Consider the following 12416-nt stretch of genomic DNA (forward strand, 5'->3'; position numbering starts at 1 on the left):
ATGAATTCTGTAGTGAGATTTCCATCCTGAGACTGCTCAAACAAATGGAGATGAATAGGTGTGTGGCTGAGCAATGAATAGCTTTTTCTCTACTCTTGCCACATAAAAGAAAAGGTGGTGGCAGGGAATCATTTCACATGGAACAATACTGGCCATATCATCCATTACAAGTTAGAGTGTCTTCAGCAGAGGCTTATCAAAGCTGCTTAAATCTGATAGAAATGACCTCTGGCTCGGGTATTTTATTCAGTCCTGAAAGCATTTTCTCCCATTTCCTTTGAAAGCCAGTAAAGAATCCTTTCTAAATTTGTCAGGTCCAAGAAACTATAGATCCACTGATGGGTATTAAGGAAAAACTATAATTTCAAAAGAGTTATCCATGAATACATCCAGACAAGCCTCTGAAAACAAATAGCTTTCCAGAACACCTGGTGTAATAAAACATGTTTAAAGCTTGATGTCCTCCAAAGCTTTTCCAAGACAAGTACTTTTTCTCAGAGTACTTGAGAATGTAACTTTATTTTCTCAACATTTATATCAACATAAAAGTCAACAGTTTTTACGAATACTGAACAGGAGTCTAAAATATCACACAGAACAGAGAAGTGAGTATGAAATCAGAGCTGTTTCATGGGTGGTTTTGGCTAGGTCTTAGCAGGAATTCATGTGTGGAATTGACTCCTGACTCAGTCCAGGAGGGATTTAGGAAGCTGTTTAACTGCTTTTACCTCTGTTCAGTGTGCTGGGAGTTGGCACACCTTCCAACTGCAACATTTGTGGTGTATTGTCAGAATTAAAGAGGCTGACCTTAGCAATAGCTGGGGAACACAGCTAGACTAGAAATAAATGGAGGCTTTAAACAAAAAGCATAAAAAGAAACTAAACTGAGAAAGCATTTCAAAGCAAACTCATTAGTTTTACAGCAGAAATAAGGAATGATTGACAAATGATCATTTTAAAAAAATTTCTGGAGGTAGATGTATTAGAATTGAAAAAATGGGGGAAAGAGGACAACACAACCACCCTTAACTTTTAGGTGATCCTGATATCATTGCACTAAACCTTTCATGGAACTTCATTTCTCCCCTTCTCCCTGCTTTAGACTGTGAAAATATATATAGCCTTCTATCAAATTTAAATTGTAAGTTCTTTCAGGCATGAATTGTCTTTTAATGCACAGTTTTGCATCAGTCAGAACAATGTAGTCTTGATTTTTGTTTGGGGCCTCTGACATAAATAACTGAATAATGGAATAATGAACACAGTTTCCCCCAATGTATTGGCACTCCACCCAAAATTGTGGCTATTAGATGTAAGGGCTGAGGGTTGAGATACGAACCTTGTATTCCCTCACAGTGTTATTGTAGACAATTACATATGCAGTAGATTCTCTAAAAGGATGGTCATATTAAAAGAAGATTTATATGTGATGCTGGCTGGTCTGAGCAGCTCAATTTTGTCCTTATCATTTTTTGCAAGGGTTTTGTTTGTTTGTTTGTAAGTCATGTAAAAAATTTTGATGAGATTCAACTGTGTAAGAATGAAATATGTTTTCCATAGCTGCAATCAACTTAGATGCTCAGATTAAAATCAGGTCCGGCTTGGCCTAAAGGCCACATGGGTGCCCAGGCGAACATGCTGCCTGCAGGTGCCAGGACAGCTCCTCAGTCTGTAGGAACCAGCAGGACTATGTGACCCATTCGCTGGCCCCAGAGAATAAAGTATCTTTCCTGGACCTCTTCTGCTGCCTTCAGCAGATGCTGTATTTCCTGATAAATGCAGAGTCAAAACCTCCGGAGAGGTACCGTTTTGAACCAGCCCCATAGTCCACGGATGTGGTGAACATGGCTTAGGGCTCTTTTGTACGGGGCTCCCTCTCTTGACAGATCTTTGCCTGAGGCTGGCGTTGAGTTCAATCTTTGCTGAAGAAAATGAGGAAGAGTCTGTTTTGCAAGCCAGGCAGAAAGGAGGGAGTTACTTAGGTGGATTTAGCCAACTCCTCTGCTTATGCACTGAAGAAAGAAAATCTGCACCTTCTCTCCTTGTTTATTGAACTGAGTATTAGCACGGCGCCTGTAAGAGGGGACTGTATTAGGGAATACAGGCCTATCAGGGATCCATTTCTGAGCTAAAACAGCGAGAAAAATCAGGGAAACCTCTGTAATGTGGAATACAGCTTAGCTGTAGCTGAGCTGACCAATACTGTGGTGCACTACAGTGTTAAGATATATTGGTCAAATTTAGAAGTTTGATATAGAGTAATAGAGGAATTCATAACTCAGAATAATTCCTTTGCTAGTGTATCTCAGCAAAGAGTATGTTTTCAAGCCTTTACTCCCTAATGGAAAGTTTTCTTTAATAAAGGCTCTCTGGTGTTTGAACATGCCATACAATTACTACCCTTGAAAGTTTAGTACACAGTATTTAGCTGATTTTGCAGCTGAACTCTTTGCACAGAGCCATCTTTATTAAAACAGTTTTGGTGCAATTTTGTCCGTTCACATCTGGATGCACAGACTGTTGACAAAACTCCCTGCGTGTAAGCCTATCCCATGCTGAAATAGCCGGGTTGACTCATCCACCTCACGGCAGTTGTGACTCTGAAATTAATTGATGGTTTATATGTTGGTGTCCAAAACTTGTTTCACTGGTGATCAAAAGAGAAAATAAGAGACAGGATGGAAAAACTGCACAATCTACTGCCCAATTTCATGTTGTCAAGAGCAAGGAAGGTTTGGACCGTTTGCAGAACTTCAAGAAGTGTTTTCTTTCTTCTCTGAGCTGTTGAAGTACACAGTCAAATATTATAATGCCAACAGAGATCATTTCTGAACAGCTCTCATTGACTGGGCTGTGCCCTTGCTTTCATTTAGCCGTGCTGGGGATTTATGGGCCACAGGTCCAGCTGGCACAGACCTCACACTGTTTAAGCACTGGAACTTCGTTTGTTCACTGCACCTAAAGACGCACCTCTACCTTCTTAGTCTAGATGTTATCCTCCCCAGCTAATCTACATACGATTTCTAACATGGTATTCTTCATGCTATGGGTATAGCAATGAAAATAGTAATAGCTTTTGTTTAAGTTGTTTCTATCATTATTTGTTCCTATCTCCTGGATTTGAGATTAATTTGGATTTAGACAACTTTGTTTCACTGTCACATTTTATATATTTTCTTTTTGACATGTCTGTGTGATTTATTGTTTTCCAGTAATACAGACTGGATATTAAGTAATGAAATGAACTATTCTCCTAAGAACGAACCTTTGTACTCACATTCTGTAAGTGTTTCTGTCATCTTAGCAGTGACAATCAGGCACTTCCCTGCAAACCTGGTTTGATGAAACACGATATTTTGATTTAATAAAATAATTGAGAAATGGATACATCCAAGTAGTTACACACCTTGAATTTAACTGTATCTTGTCGCTTTAAAAATGTTGTTGTCATAAGGCATTAAGCTGACTGAAGGAATTCAAGCTTCATTAATTTTTCACAGAATATTCTAGTTAACACTTTCACCTCCTGTAGCACTTGGATAAAAATCAGATTTCTGAGAAGATATGAAAAACATCAGCTCAGGAAAAAAATTATAGCCTTTCCTCAGTAATAAAGAGTATAAAACATTGATGTAATGCTGAATAAATGCAGACTTTTGTTAAATTACTAGAGAACTAAGTGAAATTATCCATATAATTCACTTAGTTCTGCAATACTCAGTATTATTTCTCTGATAACCAAAACTGTACAACTTTAATCTCAGGTCTCTATTTTTTAAGTTTCTACAGGCAAGAGAAAATACCTAATTATTTAGAGAGAATTCATGGCTCACAGGAGAGTACTTTTTCCTTCTGAGTGAATTTAGAGTGGAAAGAAGTCTTAGGCAGACTGCAAATGCATCTTCCTCAAACCTTCTCGGTAATGACCCACACACCCATAGTTGTAGCTTTACTTATTCTCTGTGAGTTCCCTTGGCTGGGTCATATGAGGGAAGTCTCTGAGATCATTATCATGTGGGAATTCCCTTCTATCGTAACATTTTTCAAATATCCCATCACTCCATCAACCTTGTACTGCAAATACAAGGAGTTCTGCTGTAAAATTTAACTATAGCCAACACCAGCCATAAAAACTGCTGAGAATTAACACTACATCAGCCATAAAAACCGCTGAGAATTAACACTACACCAAGGCATACAGTACCACTATCAGTAGAAGAGAAAGACAGTGTCACAAATGATGGGAACGTTTTTATCACACTTCATTTAAACAGAAGAAAACCCTACATCTGCCCTGGTATTCCTAGACAAGACTAAGGAAACTCGGACTTCAATTCGGTGAATATCTACCTGCTTAAACATTTCCTCGTTGACTTCAATGAGACATACACATGTTATTAAGGGCTCAAGAATAGATCCAATTTTTCCATTTTCATTTCTGGAAAGTCTTTCTGGGATTTAGAAACATGCAAATTTTCCAATAGGTTTTTCTGTTATGTCAACCTCATAAAAGACTTATCTGACATTTTAAAAATTCAGAGAAGAAAAACAGATAAGAAACAGAATCATAAAGCTTCCACTAAATTTCTGTTAGACCTAAAGAGCCCTGGCATAGCTGTGCCCTGGTTTGAAAATATTTACTGCTCTGCAGTGACCAGAGACCTGGGCTCCTTAGAAATGGGCTTTGAACAAAGCTGCTGTTGGAGATAATCAAGAGAAAAAGGAATTTAGGTTTTCTTTCCTTTTTCATATTTCCTATGAAATTTTATGGTCAAGTCAGTAGATATTATGACTTATCATCGAGGGAGATTAATCAATGAGTAATAAAATGCAAAAAATCCCATGCACACTGAGGCAGAATTTGAGGAAAAGGCCCATATGGAACAACTTTCTCTTTGCTGTATATTGTGTCCAATGCCATGCGCAGTGGTCCCTGCACCCAAAAAGAAAGCTTCTAGCTCTGACACATTCCTGGAGTAATATTTTCTTAGATTGTGGAAAATATAAAATGAGATACTATTTAAATTGATTAGCAAGCAATACTTTTTAAGAAGGAACAAATATTAGCTACAGTGAAGAGATCTTGGCTCAGATCTTACTTCACTTGGCTTATTGTATTGAAATAAAGCCCTGTGTTCTAATCAGTGGATCTCCCGCTTTTATAGTAATTATAGTAGAATATTCTCATACCAGGGCACATTAAAAGCATTACTAAAGAATCTTTAAACAGAATGAAATGTCTTACACAGTGTTAATGAACAAAGAACTCAACGTTAATTAGAGGTTCTGATCTGGAACAGTTCACGATGCTCTAAGGAGGAGAGAAGTAGGATTTATATTGACACACATGAATACATTCATATCACACACACACAAGCATACCTAAGTGTGTGTGAATAGATGAACATCCATCTCAAATATAAATGTCCTGTCTCTTCATTTTCCACTCATCATATGAACAGGACATGTACATATCGTGTCTGGGCATAGCGGTGCAATATAAGATACTAACATGCACAGAAAATTATCCAAAAGGCCTAATTTGTAATGCAGTGCATAATGTCTAGTAGTAGCAAAGAACAACTTGAACAAATCTAAACCCAATCTAATTCATGGTCTATAATTAATTTCTGAAGTTTTTACTAAAATTAAAATCATTTCCATCTTGGGCAAACTGTTAAAATTTTTACAAGAAGAATCTTCAGTTGTGACTGTGGATGAGAAAAAAATATCTTCTGTCTTGTGTATGTTTCATTTCAGTTGGGACGGACCCTCCGAAGTCCTTTCATGAAGTTTGTGGCGCACGCAGTTTCTTTTACAATCTTCCTTGGACTGTTAGTAGTGAATGCTTCAGATCGGTTTGAAGGAGTAAAAAATCTTCCCAATGAGACCATCACAGATCATCCTAAACAAATATTTAGAGTAAAAACAACTCAGTTCTCATGGACAGAACTGCTGATCATGAAGTGGGTATTGGGTAAGTAAAACCAAAATAGCTCCTAGTCCTTCAGGGATGTTCAGAATGACTGGGAACAACTGTAGTGTTCAAGGTAGTGGTATGTCAAAGAAAAAAAATGGGGCTAAATTTTGGGCTAATGGAAGTGTTTTGATTAATTTAAATAAGATCAAAGAAGACTGGATCACTGCTTTTGAAAATACTATTTGATGCTTAGCAAATTCCTACTTTCCAGATTTCTCACTTTGCATGATGAATGCCATAGATGCTGTTTGCTTGCCTCAGTTGGTTTAATAATTGCATCTTAAAGGAGGTAACATATTCACAGAAAATTATAGCTTTCCTACAGGATATACCTCCTTTCGAGTCCATCTAAAGCGAGCAGAAAACATGTGTCCACTGGGACATGGGTGACTAGCCTGTCTTAGGCTATAACAGGATCCATTGCCACGGGATCCTACTATAACTCCCTGAACCTCATTTTCCTTATCTGCAAAATGGGTGTACTGTTGTTTATGTCTTTGTAAAGCAGCCTGAGATCTAGAGCTGAAAGTAAATAAGAGTTGGATTTTATGAAATTAGTAGTAGGAAATTATTACTGGTGAGATGACAGCAGAGCGCGCAAATCTTTTAAAAGGAACGCAGATCTCTGAAAATTATAGAGTATGGTTTCATTTCAATGAGTTCTGTTAAGTGCAAAAGTATGTCAGAGACACAAGTTAAACTGCCAGGGAGTTTTAGGCAAATTGAGATGTATGTATGCCTTTTTCTGTAGGCACAATTTATTCCTGGCAGGTCTGCTACCTTGAACCACTAATCTAAACAAGCTAAGAAGGATTTATTGGGAAATTGAGCTTATCAGCTCTGCAGAATCTTTATCTACCTTTTCTGTATCTATTTTTACTCATCATCATGATTTTGATTCTTTTCTTGCAGCATGACAAATAATTCCACGGTTCCACAAGTACTGATGGCATTGAACCCCTCTGAAAAATAGGGTAGGGCTGCTCTATCTGATGTCCTGCTGGCCACTATTTCTTTGTTCCCTGTCCCTGCAATAAGCAGAATCCCATACAGGATATTAGGCAAGAAAAAACTGAATAGATGCCAGACAGGACTGAGTAAGTCTGTAAGATATATTTTTAAAATGATATTAAAGCAGTTGGGACAAGATGATTAGATTTTAGACTAGGTATTATGTTCTCATAGGCAGTAGGTATCTGCCTGCCTGGGTGAGTTCCTGAGAGATGAAGGAGAAAACATTTCATTTAAACTGAAGGTTTTCAGTTTTCTGGGAGAAGAAAGGTGATTCATTGTACAGGCTTCTGAATATAATGAGATTTTTTAATGACTGCCTAGATCAGCACTGACAGTATTCTGTGGCCACGTTACCTATCTCCCTACCTACTGCTTCAAATACTGTCTCAGCAACAGTGAAGTGAAAATGTGGTGCCTGTGGAGAGCTGGCTCAGGGCTTGGTGCTTGCTGGGCCTTGTATGTAACCCGGAATTTTAAGGGCTGTAAAAGGAGAATGGATGATGAAGTGCCCAGCCTTTTGGTGCAAAAATATTATAGATATCGTTGATATGTAAATTTAAGTGCAAATATAAATAAATAAGAGCAAACACTATGATAAATATCACAGGCAAAGTTACAAAGATATGTTTTTCCAAAGATAGAAAGGTGAGTATACACTAAGGATATGCTAAGAAATAGTAAATCTAACATTATGTACTAAATCGACACATCTGTATTTAAGCTTGCCTGGCAACATCTGCAGTTGCTGTTTTCAGACTGGACAGTGTAGGTGTGCTACCTATATTTCTGTTCATAGCACAATCAAAAAGCGTAATTTTACTTATTCTCAGCTTGTTAATCCCTTTCTTCTGTTTCCGTGTCTTCTCTTTTCTCCTTCATACTGTGTCAGCAATGATGAATGCTGATGACACATTACTCGTTCCACACATTGCTGATCATTTCTGATTAATTAATTTACAGGTCCCTGATCTTAGTTCTTGTGAGGGGAGAAGATTGGTTGTTTGAGTTATCTGGCTGTCAACCGTAAAATTATGAGCCATGTTCAGAATAGCATTATTCCAGGATAAGGTGGTAGGGTGAACATAGCGTGCTGTAGCCAGGAGTGAGCCCGGCCCGTGATAGTATTGCCAGCGATTAATTTTGCTGGAGATGTAAAAACTAAGCCACATGCACATCCTACAGAAAGGCTGGGATTTTCTGCGTGAGTGCAACAGCCAAAAATGCACACTGAAAGTGGAGAAGTTTCGTTTGGAGAGACAAAATCCCTGCTGCAAAGGCAGCTGAGGCAGCGGCTAAGCTCGGAGTAGACGCAGTCGGAGCACAACCATCTCAGTTAATCTGACAGCCTTTGGAGGCTTGGGGAAGGCTCAAAGTCATCTCGTTAACATCAGCTGCTTGTGATTTATGTATTAGGCCAGAGGATATAAAAATCTGACAAACCGGTCCCGTCTGTGCACAGGTGGTGAGCGGTTCTTCTTGCATACTCCCATCTTCCTTCCAGACTGGCTGTGCCTGTAACTCGACTCTTTTCCCTGCTGAATCCAGAAGTGCCCACCAAGGTGGCATTTCTGGCTTTTTTTCTGTTCATATCCCCACCTCTCTGGGCATCAGACTGAGGGAAACAGCTTCTCCCAGAGCCTGCAGGTCACACAGCCTTCAGAGAAAACCAGGGGCCTCAAAAACGGGGCAGTGAAATACAAACAAATCCCAGCAAACCTGCTTTGCCCTAATCTCATGTTGGCTGTCATTATTTCTGTTCTGATATCTCGTCTCGTATCCCGTCTTCCGAATTTCAGCTGCTTGCTTTCTCCTCAGTATTTTTACTTAAGGAGATGCTTTGAGTTACCCTCTCACAATGCATATACAGCTACCCAGCAACATTGACCACATCATTACTATAACTCTTCTACATATCTCAAACAGATATTTTTCCATATGGATGGATAAAAAATGATTGTCACAGAGTTGGCAAAAAGAATGATGTAAATTATGGGCCAATAATGTGATACTTCCACTGAGTGATTCTAATGTTAGTCAGTCTACTCAGTTTTAGACATTTCCTACTTCATTAATCTATGACTTTGGTATATTAAGTGGCTGAGATTAGAAATAAATTTGGGCGAGAGAGTTAATATTTAAACCAGGAAAGACATTTATGGGCATCAGTGAACTAGTGATCTGCTTGGCAATGCCTTGCATATGGTATTTCCTCAAGCACTTTAGTACTTTTTATACAATATGCACATATAATACATTGAGCTAACGTCTCATACTTATTTCTTTGGGGATTTTTTTTAAGTTAGAAATGTATTTCTTTAATATTTCATCCTCATGCCAGGACAGTGCCTGAGAAACCAGTTCTTCCACCCCTCCCTTTGGCTATTTATTATTAAATTTTACTCATGGTGAATGACAGCTGAGGGATAAAGTTCCTGCTTTTACACAGCCAAACACCTACAGATTTTAGCAGAGGAGCTGCCTGAGCGCAACGTCGCACAGCAGTGAGAGGAGTCCCCTCCCGAACGTTGGGGAGATAAAGCACTAGCAAGCCACCAGGATGGGGAAACACGCAGGCAGGCACTTGCACCAACTACACCTTACGCTCATCTGCATGCTAAATACTGGCCGTAGCCTTTCACCAGAAGGTTGGTCTCCAGCTCCCAACACCACTGACTAGTGGTGCCTTAACCCCAGGTGTCACAGAGAGTTTAGCTTTTCTTTTTCTTTCAAATCTTTCCCAGTTCAGGATGATTGACAGCATGGCAGGTCTTTATTCCTCCACCCTCCGGCTAGATTCACCGTGACTTGTTTCCTCTCTTACAACCCAGCCTCCAACTATATCTCTCGGGACACCATGTGCTTCCAGGAGTCTCTAAAGTAGCCAGGCAAATACATTTTCATGCCACGCCACAAAAGCTTCCGGAAAAGAGGATGAAGAAGAATTCACAAAAAGGACAAAATCTCAGGAGACCACTTGGAAATAGGCAGAGCCTGTTCCTGCTTAATTAAATGTGAATTTTGCTGCTGCTGTGGAAAGAAGATTGGTCACCTGGAGACGTGGTTGCAATCTGGACAGTTCAGGAAATATTTATATTTATCAGTGGGTTTAATATTCCCATGTTTTAGCTATTCAGAACCAAGATTTTGGCTCTGGAGCTCTACTATGACTTGGGCAAGTTGACAAATCTGACCTGTGCACTTGGATCCACTTTGCCCAGTGAATTCACCTCTCCTCCCTAGCACTCCCCATCAGAACACAGATATCAAACATTTTTGAATTGTCTTGGTTTGGCATTTAGGTTTATCTGTAAGTCTATTGTTAGTAGGGTCATAAATTCTAAATTCAGGCTAAAGTCAGGATTTTCAAAGTGATAGATCAGATTTAAATGTGTGGAAATTTGTTATATCTAAAAAAACTTTATAGAAAAGTTCTGCAAGGGCAGAAATTCTGGCTTTCCTTTTCTCTGGTTATACTGGTCCCCTGTATTTTTCAACTTGTCCAAAAAGATAAGACGCAAGTTCTTCTAATGTGTTCAGTGTTTCTGAACTGTGCTTTCTCTGAAATCACCGGGAAGTCTACTTTACTGTTGAGTCATACAGTAAACCTTTGAAAATTCTAGCTCGTACACACAAGGGGATATACCAGATTAAGGTTTTGAATCATTTTTAAGAAAGGAGGACAGAAACTGTCCTCTGGCGAGTTCAGTGGAATTGAAGGGTGGGTGTGTTACATAGGATTATTTGGTTCGGTCTTACAAGCCATCCTGAGCCAGAAGGTGGGTCTGCCTCTGACTACAGAAAGCACCTTTTGTATTTGCCAGTTAATGTGCTATGGTCTTTCTGCAGGCATGATATGGTCAGAGTGCAAGGAGATCTGGGAAGAGGGTCCGCGCGAGTACGTCCTGCACCTTTGGAACCTGCTGGACTTCGGGATGCTGTCCATCTTCGTGGCGTCGTTCACGGCCAGGTTCATGGCCTTTCTCAAAGCGACCGAAGCACAACAGTACGTAGATCAGTACGTTCAAGATGATGACCTCAATAATGTCACCCTCCCCCCTGAAGTTGCTTACTTTACTTATGGTAAGACGCTTTTTGCTATTTAATGCTTCCTGTTCTTTCAGACTAATTCATGGTAGTGCCAAAAGCAGCAGCTTACTTTCTTTTTTCTGCTACCTCTGAAGCTTTTTCAAACTAAAGCAAATTATTCTTCTCAGATCTAGCCATTCCAGCCATCTTCATAAACACCTAGAAAGGAACGGAGATCTGAGCCTCATTCAGTCTCTGATCTTGTATTGAGGCTACATTCAGGTCAATCACATACTGGCAAAATAGCTTGAGAAACAAATAATCATGAACGAGGAGTGAGCAGAATATAATTTAAATTGTGGATGAATGAACCTGCTTGGTTTTCCAGATGTGAGAAGAGGGAGCAGTGTGAACAAACATAGGAGCTAGAACTGCATTTCTACCTGGTGGTTTGCTTTGCATCTGTGTCATGTCCAATGCCCATATAATGGCAAATATAGACATAGACTACACCCAGGAGAAGCCCCGTCCCCGAGAGAGGACCTTTATTTTGGAGAGCCCGTGTCTTCTATAAGTGATAGACAGCATTTGGAAATGCAAGTAGTAGCAGAGTTTGATATCATTATTTTTGATGGCTGAAATGGTTTTTTCTTCGCTATACACAAATGAATGGAGCTTTGCACCAAGGTGTGGGGACTGGATTCACTGCACGCCTGCCTCTGAAACTGTTTTATTGTGCTTTTCCTCTCTCTGGTTTGCTGCTGGCCCATTTAAAGCGAGTTCACTGTACGGTGCTCCCTCCCACGGCGTCAGGCTGTCACGTGCAGGCTGTTGTGTTCGGTGCGAGGGGTCCAGAACACAATGTCACAACTGTATCCTGTGAATTGCTCCATCTGCTGTTTTCATTTGGCTCAGATTATTGCAAATAATACTTCAGTTTACTGCTGTGCCCTTAGAGATGTTATGTTTTAGCTCTGAGTCGCAATCCTTCCATCAAGAATCTTGGTTGATGCAAGAACATTTATAACCTATATCAATAAAAATGTCCACATTTTCAGTAGATTAAATAGATGTATATCTAGTATCAACAAAACGCTTCTTAAAGGAAAAAATGTATGAGTGACCACATTACAAGGATTGGCTTTAATTAAAAGGTAACATGAAGCTGGTACACCTTGTGATCATATTTGCTTTATCCAAACAAATCCAGGTTTCCTTGTCTAGTGGTAGGACAGAGATCTCAACCTTGCTAATGCTTCCTTTCCATATATTGACACAGTGCCACACGTCCAAAGCTATAGGCAAACTCCACTTCATTGTGGTTTCAGTGCTGCATCTCAAGGGCTTCAAATGGAAAAGGGATGGTGCAGCTGGTGTACTAGGAAACAGAGAGTAT

General features: G+C 39.5%; 1 protein-coding gene across 1 annotated transcript in view; it reads left to right on the forward strand.

Moving 5' to 3' along the window:
* Positions 1-12416, forward strand: part of TRPC7 (transient receptor potential cation channel subfamily C member 7) — a 77249-nt gene that overhangs the window by 42946 nt on the left and 21887 nt on the right. The window contains exons 4-5 of the mRNA XM_026101928.2: positions 5761-5977; positions 10841-11074. Of these exons, the coding sequence (XP_025957713.1) occupies positions 5761-5977; positions 10841-11074 (451 nt within the window). The remainder of the gene's footprint in view (positions 1-5760; positions 5978-10840; positions 11075-12416) is intronic.

This window comes from Dromaius novaehollandiae, chromosome 15, assembly GCF_036370855.1.
Source record: "Dromaius novaehollandiae isolate bDroNov1 chromosome 15, bDroNov1.hap1, whole genome shotgun sequence".
Classification (NCBI taxonomy): domain Eukaryota; kingdom Metazoa; phylum Chordata; class Aves; order Casuariiformes; family Dromaiidae; genus Dromaius; species Dromaius novaehollandiae.